The sequence below is a fragment of the Apteryx rowi genome, unplaced genomic scaffold, assembly GCF_003343035.1.
Source record: "Apteryx rowi isolate R43461 unplaced genomic scaffold, aptRow1 scaffold_80, whole genome shotgun sequence".
Lineage (NCBI taxonomy): Eukaryota > Metazoa > Chordata > Aves > Apterygiformes > Apterygidae > Apteryx > Apteryx rowi.
The window spans coordinates 1,308,124-1,327,802 of NW_020451094.1; the positions used below are offsets into that span (position 1 = coordinate 1,308,124).

The window sequence follows — 19,679 nt, forward strand, 5'->3', positions numbered from 1 at the left end:
CACTTGTTCCTTCAAGTTAATGAAAGACACTAGTATCTTTCTGAGACTTCAGTGTAGTTTTCATGGTAGATGTTCTCTTGAAAGTCTTCTGAGCTTAGCAGCAGCCTTGTGGTACTTTGTTCCTGTTTAGCTGATACATAATATGTGGTGCCCTGTGCTGCTGCAAGTAAGCAAAGGGTCTTCCTTGAAGAGCCCTTGATCTTGCCAGCTGTGAAGCAGTAAAAGAGGATTTAAAAAAAAAAAACAAAAAACTTATGCTTGAATACCTATGGAGTGTCAGGARCTATATTTCCCAGCCTTAGGCACTAGGGAGAAGTAGATGTCTCTGGTGCTTGACTCAACACATAATTACAGATTAAATATGGCTTTGTAAGCTGGCTCTGACTGTGCTTGAACACTTCCCTGGGGGGCAGCAGGAACCAGCATCAGGCAAGGAGGAAGGCTGCGCTGCTCAGCTCTGCAATCACTTCTTCCAAATGTGGGTTCTCACTGCCACCTAGTGGAGATAAGGGCTCCCTGAGCACATGGGCTCTGGAGGTGTGGCTGCTCTGCTCAGCCTAGGGCACCCTGCTCAAAGTGCTGGAGTTGCCAGAAGTAAGGCTGGCTCAAATGTCTGTGTGGGAAGCTGCAGTGGCACAAGCCCAGAGCTGGCATTCAGGAAAATTTAAGCCCTGCAGAGGCTTTTCATTGAATTGGTTTGTAGGGAGATACAGGWTTGAACAAAGAATTTTGTGGGTTTTCTTTCTAATGCTTTTGAGTGCGTCTGCAAGGCGGTGGGACACTTAATGTGGTGTTCTGTGTGCTGTAAAGGCAGCTCAGTCTTGTGTTTGGGCTGAGCACCACCTCTCAGCTTAGCCCTCATGTGAATGCCTAAGCTACAAGCATCAGTGTGGGTGAGAACAGAATAAGAAATTTGGCACATGTGGAGCAATTTTTCCCTTGGCTATAGCCTTAGCTGTTCAGAGTTGTGGAACAGATAAGGCATGTGCTATGGGTACCATTATGTATGTTGGTGGGGAGGGAGGGATCTATGAAGGCCTGCAACCCAACCTCCTGCTTGGGGCAGGTCTGACCCCACACCAGATCCAGGTGCTGTGGCTGTGGTAGCCCAGTCCTGAAACCCTGAGGGGCTGGAGCCCCTCACCTCTCTGGTGTCCTGCCCCAAGGCAGCAGCACCCACCTGGGGAAGGAGTCATTGACAGATGGTCAGCGACTGTCTGATCCTTGTTGAACTACTGTGTACCCTATGGTAGGTTCAGCTCCTTGTTCCRGAGAGTAATTAAGCACTTCCCTTGGTTTCAGACTGTTGTCTTGATAATTTAGCTGTGCTCTTACTCTGGGGTGTAGTAGGAATCGTTCACCCCTTATGCCTCATAGGTTTCCCCCAACCATCTTCTAGCTGGAGGCATCCAGCCTGCTTGGTCGTTCCTTCTGGGAAAACTGTTCCCTGTTCCAGTTCTTCTTTGCTACTTATCTGCCCCATTTACTTTTTGAAATGGGATGAATGGAACAGAGGTGTTACTCAGCACAGTTTTGCACAGTGCTTTTGGTCTTCCCTTGTGCCCTTTGGCAGTCTGGGCCCATGAAGTAAGTGCAACTTAGTGGGAGATGGGAGGCACAGAGGGTTCTTATGCCAAGTTAATCACATGTGTTGTTCTGTACCTTTGCTCAAAGAGCCAGCTGCAAGCTGGATTTGAGGCTTGATGCGATGCAGAGTAATGACACATGCAATCCTGATGCTATAGCTGTGACAGTCCAAGGACTCAAGGTAAGGTCTAGAGGTGCCAGAAGCTGTAGATTTTTTTAATAAGCAAATATAGTTAWGAATAACTTATATAAAAACATATACTTTCTAGTATACAGAAAAACATATGCTAGAAAAATACATGCTTTCTAGTACACAAGCTCTTTTTTGAGCCTAGAATGAAGCAGCAAATTTCTAGAATGAGCAGAGACATGCAATAATAGGTAAGAGTTCAAGTCGTGTGTGTGTGGGGGGGGTTGTTGTTTTTTTTTTTCTCTCAAGTATGTAGTTGTGGACTAAATGTGTGCAATTATTAGGGGAAGTTTTGCCTGATGGGAAGGGGCAAGTTTCTTTTGCCTGTGGAGTGTGCAGAGGTTGGTGGGGGAAGAGAAGGGRTAGCATACCAACACTAGTCTTTGTTATCTGTGATTTTTGGTGTCAAGTAGAGCTAGGAACAAGGTACCAAACTCATCTTTTAAAGCAYTTTGTAAGCCTCCCTTGAAGATCTGAGGTTTAAGGTTAGACAAGAAGTGAGTGTTTCCGTTTTGTGTGAGCTCAGCCTGGTGCAAGGTTTAGTTTCATCTCCTTCGTTGCCACAAAGGCACCTGGTGCACTGTGATGTATGTTATGTTCTGTGAAACAACCATGGGATCTAGGAGTTGTGGCAGCTCTGCTGCAGGATGTGGCTGATGTTGGTCGTTAGGTGAATTTGACTTTCAGGTATGACCAGGATCCATTTGATTCATGTTGGATTGTTTCTGATAAGTTTAGCTTCCTCTGTCACCTCCTTCAAATCTAAGCTTATTAGGAATCAGGAAATCGGAGYAGTGCTGGTGTGAAGGGCCTATGGAAGTCTCTAGTTCAGCCTCCTTCTCAGACCAAGTTGAATGAAGAAGGACTAAAAGGAGCTAAAGCGCAATCTAAGCCTTGTAGAGATGGGATAACCTGGAGAGAGAGGATGAATCTTGTGGTTTCCCATGAGCTCAGTACTGTATGAAGCTGGAGATGCACAATCAACCCAGGAGTTTCTTGAACACTGTTCTTCAGCTGGAGGAGGTGCTCTGGGGAGATGTGCAGCACAGATTTGCGCTCCAGTGTTATACAGTGCTTGCCTTAGGCCCCTGCTGCTCTACAGGGCTTTCTGCCTGCATTTGTGACCCCAGGCATCACCATCTGTGCCCTTCTGCTGCAGAAGGAAACTTGGCCACGTTTAGCCTGTCTGGGGGCAGTTCTGCTCCTCTCCACTGCATTGTGAAAAGCCAGACATCTTTGCATTGCCCTTCCGTTAAGGAGGGGACTATTCTGTGGGATGGAAATTGTAACCAACTCTGAAGTCTCAGCCTTTGTGCTGMAAGGACAGGCAGTAGGATCTGGTGAATTGAAATGCAGGCTACCCAAAAGGCAGGGCCTGGCTGACTGAGCTGTTTGTTGTTCTCAGTGAACTTCACCAGGAGAGCTGCTGCCCTGGAGGACAGCTCAGAGCACRTGGGGTAATGTGTGTTGCTGGAGGAGAAAGGTGTGGGTTGTCCTAATTCCCCATCTATGCCTACTCTAGTGATCCTGTCCCTTTCTCCTCCTGTAGCTCTATCCATTTGTTCTGGACTGCCTCATGCCAGCAGGCAGAGGGTAACAGGGTGGTAGGAGAGGGCGTGAAGAGCATGTGYTCTAAGATCAGGTAAGACTAGGAGGTTACTGGGCTCTCGCACATCCTCCCACCAGCAGCTGCTGGGCCACGCAAGCTGTCTGCAGGCTGTAACTCTGTTGGTGAGCTCCTGTTGCTGTGCACAGCATGGCCTGAGGAGGTTCCATGGTGTTCAGGGCAGTTCTGGACTCACAGCATGCTGTAACAAGCTGGGTTTCTCTTGCAGAGTGTTTCCAACTCTTCTGGCTCAGAAGCCTGACCAGGCATCCAAGAGGGGAACATAAAGGGCCTCTGACCCTCATGTCCCACCCCATGGCCTTCAAAGCCTTGGGGGGACCATACACGGGGGGACCCCTGTGTAAAGCAGTTACTCTTTGCTGGGCTCTGAGAAACAGCTGAGGCCATTCAAACAGCCCAGAGACCCTAAGGTGCTGCTTGGCATATCCAGCTGTGGAAATGTGCAGGGTCCACATTGCTTAGGTGCTTCTGGGGCTTGGCGGTGACTGGGCAGTCCTAGGACTAGGTGGTGACTGGACTGGAGTCCTGAGAGTCTGAATTTTGCACTGTGGCCATCTAAATGTGGTTTGTTCCCTACTCGGTACTATAGTGACTGTGGCCCAAGTTGTGATGTGCATCCTGATTTGGCCACCTGCCATCTGCTCCAGATGACTGTGAGCAGAGCTGGCTGATGCTCTGGAGCTGCCTGTCTGCAAGGAAGGATAGTTCTTGGCTAACAGGCACTTACGTATTGAGCTTAACGGGGCAGATCAGTCTGCCGCAGGTAGGCAAGAGCAGCTAGCACAGACAGCAAAGCCACAGCAGATCTTCCTTGAGCTCTGCAGTTTGCTTGGGGCAAGGGGATGGTTGAAGACAAGGGGGKTTGTAGCATGAACTGCTGAGGCTCTGACTGTCTGAAAAACACAAGGGGAGTGAATATGGCCCTGTTCATCTGGACTTCTTGCAACTACTGCAGCCCCTTCCAAACTGACTGAGGGCAGTGCTCCCTGTTTCCCAGCTCCTTGGAGATGCAGACAGTGAGATCCACCTTTGAAAGAGTCCTTGCCCTTGACTGCAGCACAGCTAATCCCTTTGGTCTGTCAGATGCATCTGAGCATGAAAGCACTAATGGAGAAATGGCAACTGGATCAAGGAGATCAGGCAAGTGTTGTGCGTCCATCAACCTCTTTCCAGCACACTTTCACCTCCAGGCCCTTTTGTGTGTTTTGATAGGGTGCAGGGCCTGGAGACCCTGCCGAAGCCATTGCATCAGTCAGCTGCCTCTGTTCACATCTTACACGCAGAGCTGTCCAGCCCTTTATGCAATGAAAACAACTCCTGTCTAGGGCATGGTGCCATGTGTGTGAGCCAGGGTGATGCAGGCAAGTTACAAATGCCAAGGTGTGGGACAGATGAAAAACCTGGAATGGCAGTTGCGAATCAGTGCTAAAATGGGAGTTTTCTGTTTGTAATCCTTAGATATGGAGCTTTTGATGTTCTGGGGCACATTTTGTGCATGAAAATTTGGAATGGTTGCCATACAATGTTCTGCGCAATTGGGCTTTGTGATCTTCTTTGTCAATAATCATAGTTAGTCCTGGGTCATCGGTTTCCTATCTTAATGGGCAAATGAGTTGCCTTGCTCCAAATACAGTTGGAGTTCACCATCATTTACAGCTCAACTGGCTAAAACTATGTAGGGCATTGATAATAGAGGGTGGAAACTGCAGCCTGAGATGTGGCCAAGGGAGAAGGAGGCTTGACATGTGTCTGGCTGTGCTGAAATCCACTGGACGGGGTTAACTTTGCCTCTCCAGAAAGTGAAGTGGGAGGCAATGTGATTTAAGGAAACAGTAAGGATGAGAGTGTGTCCCTGTGGATATAATAGAACAAGGTTCTTTGGAAACATCCAGCATTAACCTTTAGATGGCAACTTTGCCATTGAAAATATTTGGAGGGGTGCTGCACAGAGGAGGGATGGGGGAGAGGCAAGACTTAGCTCTGAAGGACTGGGCTAGAAACTGAGAGCAGAAACCCCTGTGGGAGCTTTGCCGGAGCATGACAGGTCTGTCTGGCAGCAAAGGTCCAGCAGAGGCACAAATCTGGGTGGGTTTTGCTGAGATTGGGTAAATCGTAGAACCACAGGAAGTTTTAGATTGGGAAGGAGCTCTTGAGCCTCCAGTCCAACCCCTGCTCCAAGYAGGAATAGCTTCACAGCTAGATCAGGCTGCTCAGGGCCATGTTCAGGTGAGTTTTGAAGTCTCCAGAGGCAGAGGTGCCACAGCCCCTCTGGGCTCTGTCCCAGAGCTGCACTGCTCTCATGCACCACTCATTTTTGCAACTTCTGAGTGACAGACAAAGGCTTAAAGGGTGAGATGAAAGCAACTGAAGGGTTCTGTCAGAGACCTGGGGCACATATGTGCTGTAGGGCCAAGGAGACAGTGGAAAGTCTAAAGAAAGCTGAGATGACTGCACGCAGGTCATGGAGGCTATTCGGAGTTTCTTTCCAAAACATGAAGCTRTGTCCAAATGAGAAGCCCAGAAGGGAAACTGGTGGATCATACCAGGAATATCTTGTGAGAGGAATCAAAATGAGTAGTAAATCCTCTATTTAGCTCATCAATAGATGGTCTTGAATAAAAGGAAAGCTTGGAGAGCCTACGGTACTATAATTAACATTTTTGGTATCTATGTTTACTGAGAGGAGCCTGGGAAGGTTCCCTTGCCAGAACCCTTCTTGTAGATTCTGCATCAAAGGATTTGCATCAAACCAGTGCATTAGTAGAAGAGACTACAGGGCAGACAGATGAATGACCAGGGCTGGATGACATTCATCCTGAGGCAAAGTAGCTGAACTGATCACTGTGCATTTATTTTCTCCCTTAAAACTTCCTCAAGCAAAGCAAACCCAAGGAGGTGGTTGGGTATCCAGTCTGAGATTAAGTTGTGGAACATCCTGCTGCAGGGCAGCGCAAGTGGGCTCCTCTCTTCTGAAAGAGAAGCCCTCTAACACCTACTAAAGACAATCTCAAGGTGTCCAGACTACACCATGGAGGTATTGCTCTGCACTTGCACTCTTCTCTGTCCCTGCCTGTCTCCAGCAGAAGCTTTGGTCAGTTTAGTTTGGTTCAGTGTGCATTTGCCTGTGGGAATCGTGCCTGCAGGAAGAATCTCCCCCTTCTCCTTGGGGAAAAGAACAGTGATTTCAGGAGACGCATGGGAGGCCAGCTGAAAGGAGGCAGCAGGGTGTTCAGGCTCCCCCTCTGGGGCTGGCTGAATTGAGAGAGGTTCTGTTAATGCTACTTTGGTACCATGGCACTGAAAAACTGTGCAGTTTCACCCCCAGCTGTGAATCACAGAAGGAACACAGTCCCATCATTAAGSGACAGCAATGACCTGAGAGGCCGGGGGAACTAGCCAGCCTATGCAGGTGACTGCATTGGATAGGGCTGAGGAGTGAGAGGACAGCCATGCTTTTGAGCATCATGTTCAGCTCTGAAGACCTAGACATGCTTGCCCACAACTTGTGTGCTCCTGAGAGTCATCTCTCAGATTGCGCAATGCTATGGCAATTTGTCATGGCCCACACCTTTCTGGGGAATGAGTGCAAGGCAGGTGAATGCTATCTCACTTCCTTGTCATCTGAATAGTCTATGGTGAGCCAGCAAAAGCCAGACCTGCTGAGATTGTTTGAGCAAGTTATTTCCAAGCAGCTGTGCATGGAGGTTGCACAGTTCCTGCAACCTGAGAGCTTGCCAGCCCCAGGGAGTTCAGGGACATGTGCTACAAGGCTGCAGGCACTAGTGATTTGGGCTTAAAATGTAGTAACACTGCTCAGTGGCAGAGTAACTTTATTATGACCTTTAGATCCTCAAAATACCTAGCCACACTCTGCCCTGGAGCAGCCCCTGACTGYTGGCAGCAGCTACAGCTCTGGGCCCGGGAGAGCTGCATCATGTCCCTGCCTCGAATTCTCTGAATACCTTTCAGCAAGTCATGGCTTTTCTGCCTTGGGCAGCTTTTGGGTTGACTCAGGTTCTTCCTGCTGTGTCCAGCAGTTCCCCAGCTAACTGCTGATAGACCTTCTTGTCTGGAGTGGGATGTGTTGCCACCTGGGTCCAGGCTGTGGAGGTGGGAGCAGGCAGAACATGCGGGGAGCCCTTGACTCCATGCATCAGCAAAGGTGTTGAGACCAGCTGTGAGGATGACTCCAGCTCTGGGCTAGCTGCCAGGCAGCAGGAGAGACTGAGGTCAATGAATTTAGGGAGAGAAAGAGGCTGGAGCATGCATGTTGCTTGCTGGATGGGAACACCAGATCTAGTGTTGGAGAAGTCTGATTGGCAGGGGCAACTGGCAGTTTGGGCATTTCTCTGTAGGCAGGCTGTGAGTCTGTTTTATCATAGACTCACTGGAGTGTTGATGACAGGGCTTCTGAACRTCTTCTGTTCAACCTCCTTCTCCAATGAGGACTAGCACCAGCACTAATAATTCACCTCTCTTTTCCTTGCTTCTATGGAGTCCTGCAGTGCTGGTCATGTCCTTGGACTCTCCTGCTTTCCTTTCATGCCCCATCTAGTCATGATGCTTTTGGATTGGGGAGTTGTATGTGTTGGCCTTGTGATTCTTGCCTAAGGTAAGAGGTCCATCAAAGCAATGCTGACTGCTGCTCTGCTAAGGGGTGGCTGAGATTGGATTATCTTCGTGCTCAAATATCTGTGTATGGTGACCTCTCTCTGAGGAGGAATGCCTTTGTGCTGGATGTAGTGGGCTTTCCTGGCATCCTCATACAACTCCAAGAATCCCAGCTTGGAGTGCACAGCCTGAGTGTGTCTTCCTGGGGTGGGGTGTCTATACCAAACACAGGTTTTTCAAGGGCAAGGGAGGACATCTGTTGGCCTATGTGGCTGGAGAGCCCTAATACAAGACTCTCGCTCACTGTCAGGGCCTTAGCCTTCCTGCTGAGAGCTGCAGTGGGATCCCCCTGTGGCCTTCAACCCTGGCCAGATGTGCTGGGGGGGTGGAGACAAAGGGGCGCTTGGTGATGGTGTGTTTGAGTTCAGGCAGGTGAAGTCTGTGATGGAGCCTCCTCGTTTTGCCTGAGGTGGGTCCATTGGCCAAACTGCATGTCCAGGCAGGCAGCTGCCCTGCTGTGGGGTGGGCCTTGCCAGGACCTCTGTCGGCCTTTTGCAATGGGGCCAGAGGCTAATGGAGATCCCCATGGCAGGGGGAGGACAATCCTAGAGGGAGAGAAAGGGGGAAACCTGGACAGTCACACAAGCAGCGCCTGGTTTGGGTCCCACAGCAGGCACTGGGACTGAACTTTGACCTTGCCAAAATCCATCCCCCCGCTGGTGAGCCACTCTGGAGCAAAGGCCTGGCAGGCAGCTCCAGCCAGATGCCAGAGAGCTGCATCAGTCCCATGGGCTCAAGCGTTGCCTCCCACGTGCACGGGGAAGTCAGCCAGCGCTTTCTTCAACAACAATGCCTGCAGCAGGGCCTGGTGCTTCCTCTCAAGGTTGTTTGTGTCCCTGACCTGGCATTTAATGAGAAGGGGACTGTTAGGGAGTGGGCCGGGGCACGGCTCCCGTGGGAGATGTCCTTCCTCTGCGTGAACATTGATTTACTGAACAAACATCACCAAGCGTTTCTAAGMTGCCTATTGGTATCTTCTCACTTTAGAAGTGTGTAAGCCCCAGAGCACCACTGGGCTGCTGTCCAGCTGATGGAGGGAGCACGGGCAGGGCTGGCCTTTTACCAGCTTTCTGGGACTTTTCCCCCAGTGTTGAGCAGGCTTCCTTCTTGGCATGGCCTAAGGACAGCAGGAGGGCAGCTGCTGCTAATGGGGAAGCACCAAGGGGCAAGAAGCCGCCCTGAGGATGGCTGCCCTTAGCTGACTGGCCTGGCTTGTCTTGCTCCCATGCCCGAGCACTCTTCCAGCCCCTCCAGTCCCTGCCTTTCCCCATGGCCAGCAGTGCCTGGGAGGGAAATATGCTGCTGGTCCTTGAACCACGGAAATGGCACCAGTTTGAAAGCCCTGAGTTGCTTCAGAACAGCCCCTTATGGGCCAGGTGGCATTTCCAGCTCCTTTGCGAAGCCAGCTTCATGACTGGCAGCATGTTATGAGGGTGGTTCCAGACAGTTATAGCATCTAATGGTGCCCCTGTGGAGAAGAGTTTGGCTTCATCCTCTTTGTAATTCCCTTGAGGTAACTGTGGGATGCTAGTAGACCCCTCTTGGCCTTCTCTGCACTGCGTTAAACAAACCTAGCTCCCTCCATGGGTCCTTGCAGACCCTCTCACTTGGACCCTCCCTGGTTTATTTCTATCCCTGTGCACCTGAGGGGCCTTGAACAGGTCACATTACCCAGGGTCAGCCCCCCAGGGCCAAGCAGAGGAGGGTGATAACTCTCCTCAGTGTTCAAGGCCCACTAATCCATTGCCCTTTGCCAAACAAAGCTTTTGCCTAGTTCAGGAGGCATTGGCTCCCCATTTTCAGGCTTTTCTCCATGTGTTCTGGGGCCTGAAAACTCCAGGCTTGTGGTGCAGGGCACTGTACAAACCCAGCGCTAGACAAGAATTTTAACTTTCTGCTGAAAAACATAGTTGCTTTTAGTAAAACAAGTATTTTCACATTTTCCATAGAAAAATCCATTCCTGCTCTTGGCAGATCAAAACCCTTCCAAACCTTGGTGAATTTTGTCCTCAGCAGCCTGGAGGCTGGGCAAAGTCAAAGGTGAGGTCTTACCATCAGTTTATTCAGCTGCAAGAGTGCAACTGGAGGATATCTGGGGTTAAGCCAGGACACTTGCTCCTGGCAGCCATTAGTGAGACCAGCCTTGAGTTCTGGGTCTGGCTGTCTCTCAGCAGAGAGCAGATGCATCTCAGCATGTCCTGGGTGCAGTACAGTGCAGGAGCCCCTCAGAATGAAGGTTTCCTCGCCGAGGTCAAGGCTGGGTGATGCACTCCCTCATAACCCCTGCTACTAGTGCAAGTTCAACTTGTCTTTCCAACATGTCAGTGAGAATGAGAGGACCTCCTAGCAGCAATATGCCCCCGATGATCTCCCAGCCTCCATGCTGCTCATGATTTTGAAGACAACTGCCCTTTGCCTTTCAGTCAGCTCTCCCAGCCTGGGCAGTCTTGGCTTCTTTGCCTGATCATCCTAGTTAAACCATTTCATGCATCTTACCCGCAACTTCCTAATGCTTGGGTTGGCATTTTTGTTGGCTGATGGATTGACTGATCTTGATCTCCCAGCACAAGTGCCGAGCACACATAATCTCCTGTGCCTTTGCACTCATCATACAACCCTGTGGACCTGCTGGCTGGGCTGGGATGGAGCAAGAGAGCCCTGCCGAGAGGAACCTGAGCAGGACAGAGCATTCACACCATCCAGCTGCGAAAGCCTTCCCCAGGTAGGAGACAGTGTGGCCTGGGGTAACAGGGTGGGTTGTTGTCTACAGTGTCATTTGAAACTGGCTGCAGAGCAGTGCTATTGGCAAAGATATAGTGGGGAAAGATGAGCATATGGTCAGGGTGAAATAGAAGCTGGTGAGATGGTGGTGTCTTCCCAAAATGTCCTTTGGGTTCCTCGTGAGCCTGTAGGCAGCCTGTTAAGTCATAGACCTCAGTAGGCTCAAGACCTTGGTAGTACTAGCTGTTGTTGTTATTCCAAGGTAAACAGTGGAGTATGTTGGGCAGGTTTGTCCAGGGATGGCTGGGGACATTTCTGTCCCCACATGCCCTCCTGGGGGATAACTTGCCAACTCTGCCCAGTGAGGTGTGGTGGTTGTTTTCTGGAGAGACCTGCCCCAGCACTTTGACCCCACCTAGGCAATCACCTGCCCTGAATGCTGCGGATGGGCTGGTGCTTGCTGCCCACCGCCTGCCATTCCAAGCCTCATAATTAGTTGCAGCAGAGCCTGCTAACACTCATCGTGACCCAGACCTCTGCCAGGGAGCCCTAATGTGTTTTTATCAATCTATCTTGTTAATCTGCATTTCCTCCCCACCTTTTCCTCCCTTTATGGTGCTCAGTAGTAATACAGTCACTGCAGCAAAAAGGTCTGCCTTTGACAAAAGCGTTTAGCAGAGCAGCACTTCAGCCCCAGGACTCTGTCAGCAGGTTGGCCCCCATGGCCAGGGCGCAGGCAACATTGGTGGGACGGGCTTCTTGCCAGTATGTGAGGTGTGGGTTGAACCACGTTGTCCTGGACACTTACACGTATATCATGAAAGCACTGCTTGTTGAAACAGGGCATGCAGGCTGTTATGGACCTTGCCCATGCTCAGTTTACAAATGTTGCCAAATGCTGACCACCAGCAACTTCTGTGGTGGCTAGTTGGGGTGCACAGAGCCCTGCCCACATTTCCCTGCATACCCCGAGTCCCCGGACCTCTAAAGCTCTCAAGTTAACTCAAAAGAGAGCGGATCAAGGCATTATTGGGGGGTGCATCCCAAGCTGAATGCCAGAGCAGCTGGGAGCTGCACGGGAGAGCCAGGCTGATTCACTTGGRGCCAAAAGGATTCAAGCCAAACAGGCTTCAGAGGCTCGCTTTTGTTCAAGTTGGGATTTTCCCCAGAAAATCTAATGGGAGATCAAAACAGAACATGTCACCTTCTTGCCTCACACATACGTGAGCCAGCAGTGTGGCCCCCAGAAGCTGTTGACTCAAGTCTCCCGAGCCCCCGTTTCTCCAGTGGGCGCTGCGTGCTGCTCTGGGTGCTGCCGTGTGTCACCGTGGAGCTGGGGAGCCAGGGCATGAGAAGGTGCGAGCGCAAAGCACTACAGCCAGTGCTGTATGGAAATACTTGTCCTTCTGAACCAGCTTGTTAAAATACAGCTCTTGTCTACAAAACACTGATTTTACATTTTCAGTTGAAAAGTCGTCTTAGAGGTGCTGGTTTTGTGACCGTGCCCGGTTTTAGCAATAGTCTTTCTGAGAGTGCGTGCGATGTGCACATGTACGGACATGTTCATTCAGTGTTCACGCTCTCTGGAGCTCCGACAGTCCCCAGTTCCCCTGCCAGCCCTCAGGACAGCAGCTCTGCACGAAGCTGCCCAGCGCCGCCTGCCTCTTTCTCCCTGCGGGGTGCCATGAAGCTGCTCCCTAGCCAGGCCTGCTGCTTGTCCCCGTGGCGTCCGCTGCTGAGGGCTCRCTGCTGGGTGGCTGGTGGCTGAGGACTCAGTGTAGGGCTGTGGGGCTGGCTGCTCTGAGGCAGAAGATGAGGGTAGTTGGGCCTCGAGCGACCTTGGGAAGCGAAACCACAGCTGGCAGGTATGCTTTTATGTCACTGCTGTGCATGAGCAGTGGTCCCAGCACAGGGTAAGCCATGTGTGCACACAAACCCCTGGCAGCGTGGGAATGGAAAGGCATTTCAAGGCACAGCATGCCCTCCCGGGGCCCCGCTGCTTTCGGGATGCCCACAGTCCATCTGGCCTGCAGGGCCCTGCAGCGTATTTGAGCTCATGAGGCTGGAAGCGGCAGCACTGCGGGGAAGAGGAGAGGCTCCCTTCCCGGGCGGCCCTGCCAGGCAAGGACAGCCTGCAGAGAGCTGTCTGGGACCAGCCGCAGCTTTGCTGATGAAGCAATTCCACACTGAGACTCGCAAGCAGCAGCTCAGTCCCCCAGGTGCGTGCTGGTGGAAAGGGTAACGGCAGAAGGCCACTCTCAGTCCCTGTGCCCAGGAAAACGGGGCAAAGCCCTTCAGCCCGTTGTATCTGCAGAAGGAAGGGCACCATGGCCTCTTCGATGCTGTTGCAGAGCCTTTAACCAAAGGGTGGGACTTGCAGACATGAGAGCAGCAGGGGGGACATGCTGATCCTCTCCAAAAGGCCCAGAAACTGAGAGGCAACTCGCAGATCCCTGTGTGTCTGGGTGCGGTTTGGAGCAGCCTGTGAGGTGTGTGAGTGTAGTGTAAGCATTTGCCGATGTGGTAGGACGTTGGCATCGGCTAAGTGGCCTCAAAACCCTGAAACGTTCTTGCAGCCGCATGCCATGGACAGGACACGTTCTCCTACTGCGATGTGCGTGCTCAAGCAGATTTGTTTTGAAAAGTAACAAGGTGGAACCTCTCCTTGTGATAACAGGGGCTCAGTCAGCTTTAATTACAGTGTGCAGTGGGGACGGATGCAAGCAGCTGGCATTTCAGGGAGGCAGGATATGTGTATAGCTGCATCCATGCACCAGGGAGGGAAAAGGGGGGGGATGGACACTCCCCTCCTTTACCCTCTGGCTCATTTGGCTTCTTTGRGGCAGCTCAAAGCAGGGCTTGTGGCCAGGCTGGTTTTCCAAAGCTGTGCCATGTGTGGGGGAACCAAGGGGCAGGGGTTCCCATGGATGAAGAGCACGACTGCAGGGTCTCTGAGACCACTGCAAGTCCCAAACAGACAGAAATGCAGCAAAGCTGGTACAGGGCACATACCCACAGTGTGCAGGAAGCCCCAGGCAGCCAAGAAATTCTCTGCCACTAATGGCTGCTTCGGATAGGGAACTGCCAGGCCCCAGGGTCTGGCACTGCTTGGTGAACTGGGATAGTCAGGAAGCCGTTCATTTCAGCAGAATTTGATTATACRGTGGAACTTGTATGAAGTCCTGCTTTTTTCATACTACAGTGATCTGACCYGAGCTCTGTACTCAGCCCCTCTGCTGCCCACCGAGGTACAAGTTCTCCAAAACCCAGGTTTTAAGCTATCCTCATAAGCCTCTTACCAGGCAGAATAGACCTGCCCGGGCGCCAGGAAGCCTGGAGTTTCATCACAGCCAGCTAACTGATGTGGCACAGTACCACTCTCCTGGCCTGCTCCAGGTTTTAAAAATCCTCTTTTAAAMTATATCTTCTATTCTGGCTTGGACAGACCTCCTCTGTCAGTACAGAGGAGATGAAACACAGATCTGATGTAGTTGTGCCTCCTGCAGGCCACCAGTCTAACAACCTCAAAAAGACTGGGTTTCTGGGACACGTGTATATTGGCCCAAGTCTCATTTGACTCACAGGCATAAACACAAGTGTCAGTGCTGAGGTCAGTAGGGAAACCTCTTAAATTGCTGTTCAACTCAGATTTGCATCATGAGTTTTCCTGACTAGTCATGTTGCATGATGAGATGGATTTTCCTCCTTCAACAGATGGAGCTAGGAGAGGGCATTCCTAACACTGGGCACCTGCAGCAGAGCTGCATAGTCCCAACCAGGCACAGGAACTAATATACAAGGGTCCATCAGTGCTTGCTGCAGCCCCTCATCCAGTCACATGGCTTCTTGCTATCTAGCCCTCATGCACAAGGGTCCATCAGTGCTTGCTGCGGCCCCTTGCCCAGCTGCATGGCCTCTTGCCATCTAACCACGTTCTGTCCCCAGGCGAGAGGCATGTGTTGGGTCCACCTCTCACTTCAGACACTCATCTCCCAGCCAGCTCTTGGCAGCCGCAGAGGCATTGCCTCCACAAGCCTTTGGTTGCCGTCGGCAGCAGACGGTGAGCTGTAGAGCCCAAGGACATGACAGCACAGCCCACAGCCATGTTTCTGTATGTGATCCCTGGTGTGACCAGACTGTTTGACAGGGCCCTACAAGATCAAGTACAGGGATGCTAATAATGGGATCTGCTTCCAGCAATTTTGGTGTCTCTTAACAAGATGCAATGCTGGGAAGTGCAACAGCATGTACCAGGAGTGTGCAGGGATTGACAGCAGCCTCTAGCTCGTGTTGCTCACCTCTGGACCAGACAAGGGAGACAGCGTGTCCCACCAGGAATGCTAGGAACTTCTCTCGTTGYGGCCCTAAGTTAGCTGGGGACTGTGCTGGTGTGTGTCCTTCCCACACCCTGCTATTCAGTTCAGACAGATGAGTTATCTCTACAGAAGCGTTGCGTGTGTGTGGTTTGTTTGGGTTTTTTTTTGGGGGGGGGTCTTTTTTTTTTTTCTCCAAACAGTTTGTGATCGCCAGGCTAAGGGCTGTGCAGCAGTCAGCTAGGGATGGAAACGTGCACAGATCTCACCTGTGGGAAGCAGGCTAGGACCAGTACTCTGGCGCCAAAGCATTTTCATTGCAACAGATTTTAAATACTGAAAAACACAGGCACTCAGTTTCCATCAGTATGTGTCCTGTGTTCGTTCAGGAAGGGCCTGGCACTGTATTTTAAAGTTTAAGGATAGGCTTTGTGTGCTGCATCATTAACATAGAGATATCATTCCCCCTTTCAAGAGATCTGTATCTGAGATGAGGCTTACCTCAGCGCAGCCTAATCGGGGAGCTGTGTGTGTGCAAGGCAGCTTTCCCGATGGGGCTGCCCGGCGGTGTGCGTGTGCTTTTCTGAGACAGCAGGCCGTTTCTGCCTCGCATCTGGCACCAAGATCTCAATCGCCTTAGCAGCAGCGGCACAAAGGAGGCTGGGTTAAGCAGATCCCTCTGCTGCAGCGGCATTCCCAAGTGAGGTGACGCAGGTCTGGCAGGCTGCGTACAAGGCTGTCCATGCCACAGGGTGGTGCTGCGCTCTTGCTGTGCAAGCCTTGGAGAGGCAGTGGGGAAAAAGTCCAGAAAGCCGGAGAGCTGAAAGGCCTCCCCTCAGCCTGGGTGCAGTGACCCGGTCTGGGGATCGCTCACACGCTGGTGCAAATGGACAGTGGACTTCCTCCAGGAGCAAGTGGTGCCCAGCCAAGAGCAGCGCGTGACTGCTCCAGCGCTGAGAACGATGGCAGTTGTCCTAAAAGAACACTGCGTGCGGRTAATTACACCGCCTCTCCTAGTCCTGGCCAGCCCAAGCTACTGATCTGGCTAATTCAGCATCACCTAAAGTTAAAATGAATGACTCCCTATATCTAGCATCAGCCTTAGCCCAAATTTTACGCTTCCTGCCTGACCATTGTGTCTTTGACTTGATTTGAACCGTAACCTCACAGTATCTGTGCTGCTAATGCCTCTGACACGGTGCTGCCTGTTCGGACCTCACAGGAACCCAGGGTGACGCAGGGAGATGGCAGGTCCAGGGCATGCCTTCCTGGGGATGGGGGGCACCTTTGATGCTCCCACAGCTCCAGGCACAGAGCTGCCTCACGGCCTGTCATGGGGCTGTTAGATTCCCTTCATACCCGCTCTGGTGATGTTTTCACTTGTGGTATTTGAAGAACGCCATTTACCTGCTTCTTTAGACTGGTTGTATGGAACAGGACCAGGTATGGAGAAACTGAGGCCTCCTGCTCAGGCTGTGGTCTGGACCAGGCCCTCTACAGCAGCAAGACAGAAAAGCCAGAGCTGCCTTTTCTCACACCACTGTCCTCCTCTGGCTGTGGGTTTGCCTTGTTTTTGTCTTGAAGGAGGAATGTTCAGACTTCAGAGATGACCACAGTGAACCCAAATTGCCTGTCGCTGTCTCCTCTTGCCCCCAAAGGACAGGCTTAAACTTGTCTTTAGCCCAAACTAAATACCACCAGAAAGATTCTTCTTCCTCTTATAAAGAAAAGAAAGGAAAAAAGATATTAATATATGAAATCCTTCTTTTCATTTCAAAATGCCACGGCTGATTCATTTTCCTTCCTTCCCCAGCCTTCTAAAGTGACCTTTAGGAAAAAGCTTAAAAAATTATAGGGGCTGTTTGCCATTGGACCTAGCAGGCTTCTCTTGGCTGCTCTCAGCCGCTAGCCCTGAGGGGGACAAGCCTGCACGGAGGCTTGGTGCTCTGAGTCCAAAGGGGAGAGCGGTCGTGCCTGCGCTGCCAGCCGCTCTTTCTTATGGGCAGCTGACAGCCCTAGCGCTGCCAGCTACATTTGAGCTGCCTCCCAGGGACCACGCACCTCAGCCACAGCCACAGCTTTGGAAAGACCTGGGTCTCAAGGTACATGGGTAGTGCTACCCTGGCCCTGAGCACGAGACCCAGGTTGGGCCATCGCTCCTGCCCTCCGCTCGTGTCACTGGGATTTGGCTCTGTTCCTTCTTTGAGCCTTACAGCTTGGCTCCCCCCTCCTTCTGAGCCCTTCCTGACTGCCTCCCGGCTGCCTGTGTCRGAGCAGCAGTGGAGGAGCTGGTGTCTGATGGATGTTTTATCCTCGAGAGAGACCGGCACTGCCACCCCACATCAGAGGGTGGCGTGAGGCTGAGGGGACCAGATGGGGGGTCCCTCAGCAGGTCGGAGGGAGGGGAGTTTTTAGAAACCAGAGATGGCTTTCCCTCCCTGGCTTTCTCCAGTTGCCCTTAGGCTGTCCGCCTTCCCTGTGCCAGCAGGACAAGGCTGCTTCTCTTTGTGCTGCTAAGCCTTGCTGCAGGCACCCCCTGCTACAAGGAGACCACAGTTCCCAGCGAGAGCAGAGGAGAGGGGGGAATGGCGCCATCCACACGCAGAGCCCTGCGGTCCTGGCCCTAGAGTCAGCAACTTTTGCTGTCACCCATGCCACAGCCACTTCCTCTCTCACAAAAGTTGTTCGGTTTTTGTCTGGCAGCTCCACCGCTGCAGTCTTTCTTCTGGAGAGCGCGATGGGACACGAGCTTCACTCCCACCCCCACGCTGCCCTCGGCTGCCTCCGTTACGTTCGTAGTGCTGCTGCTGGGCTTGCTCAGAGACCAGACTCCTTTCAGGTAACTCATGACTTTGCCCGCTTCTCTCCCAGCTCCACTCCCCAGTGCAGCTCTGCCACCTGTGCTGAAAGCCCCCAGGTCTGGAGAGCCATCGCCTATTCCTGGCTCTTGGGATTTTCTGGGAGGAGCATAGCACACTCGGGGGACTGCTGATCCCTCCAGTACTGCCTCATTTGCACTGCAGCTTTCTCAGGGCCTGCCTGCTAATCACCACCCCAAAATGCCAGCTGACATAGCTCCATCTCCTGCGCCCTGCTAAGCGCAGCTTGCAAAGTGCTGACCACCTCAGTCCCTTCATACTGCAAGTGTGTGTGCTCACAGTGACCCCTAAGCACCCAACAGTCCCAAGCCAATGTGTCCTCTGTCCTCCTTCCCACCCACCCACCCATCCACCCACCCATCCATCTGGCTTTAGAAAGTAGAGAGACTTAGAAAAAAAAAGGGGGGGGGGGCCTCCTTTTTTCTCCTGCTGTCAGAGCCATTAGAAATTGTGTTTCTAAGCAGTTCTTGGAGGTGATAAGGCTTGGAAAATCCCTTTTTCTTTTTAAATTCTTCTGTAATCCCCTGATTCCAGGAGGTGGAACTTTAAAAAGAGCACGAAAAAGTCAAGATGCTCTGTAAGATCTAAATGTTGCTTGAAATTGGTCCAGCTTTGTGTGTGATACCCAGAAGCTGTCAGGCCTGATGGGAACCCATTTGTTTTGCAAGGCTGCCTAGTCTGCTTCCCCATCTGCCTCTAACTTTTCCCTCTCTTGGGTCCCAGCTGGTCCTACACTGTCTCGGTAGCTGGGCTCAGGTCTCTTATTTTGAAAGTCCCTCTTTTTAGTGCTTCCTTTAGAACATGCTCCCCCAAGTAAATACTGCTGGTGTGACTTTAAAATAATAGTCAGCCAGTCCTGTTTCAATGGCTCTCGTCTTCCTTTCCCGGCAGGCAGGCAGACAGACGCTAGCCAGCTGCTACACTAGGCCTGTGTTTCCCACTCCTCCCGTGCTGCTCATCGCTCCCCCAACAGCCATGGCTGAATCTCCTACACGTTATTTTGTGACTGTGTTGGCAGCTGGCTGCGAGATACGAGTTGCTAAAGCCTCTCCAGTTCAAAGGATCGTGGGAGCCCCTATGGAGAAGGRTTTGGCTCCACTGTGAGCAATTGCCCCCAAGTAGCTGCAGGCTGGGGTTAGGCCCCCTCGGCCACCACCTTTGCCAGGTTTGCCCTCTGCGGCTCATCCTCGGTCTGGCACCCCCGGTCCTTCCTGGCTGTTAGTTTCCTAAAATCACAGTATGGCCAAAAACGCTGCAAGGCCTGTGTGCTCAGGAGGACCCTGAATGACTGTGGAGCCTGGAAATGAGGTATGCATGCAGCATACTGACCCGGAGCGCAGATAAAGCACAGTCAAACTGTATGGCGTGTTTTGGGGACACGCGTGTGACCTGGTGGATGTGCTTCACTTGTGTACAGCTGTGCCCTAGAGAGAGCTGAGCCCGGCCTGCCGTGTCACCCRCTGCACCTGCAGCTTCTCCGGCTGCTCCACGGCCAGTTTTTGCAGCAACGTGGGCCTGGCCCGCTCCTGRCGCCCAGCGCTGCGATGCCTTTGACTGCCGTCGTGCCCATTCACACGGGGTCTCGGGATCCGCCGCCCCCAGCAGCGAGCCATCGCGCCCGTCRGAGGGGCACGGCCAGCCGCGGCCGCAAGGGCAGGCGCCGCCGAGCAGCCGCAGCAGCGCCGAGCGCG

At 52.1% G+C, this 19,679-nt stretch overlaps 1 protein-coding gene across 1 annotated transcript in view; it reads left to right on the forward strand.

The window, feature by feature from the left end:
* Positions 1-17,846: 17,846 nt before the first annotated feature.
* OLFML2B (olfactomedin like 2B) overlaps positions 17,847-19,679 on the forward strand; it is a 25,030-nt gene continuing 23,197 nt past the window's right edge. The window contains exons 1-2 of the mRNA XM_026089170.1: positions 17,847-17,948; positions 18,880-19,053. Of these exons, the coding sequence (XP_025944955.1) occupies positions 17,847-17,948; positions 18,880-19,053 (276 nt within the window). The remainder of the gene's footprint in view (positions 17,949-18,879; positions 19,054-19,679) is intronic.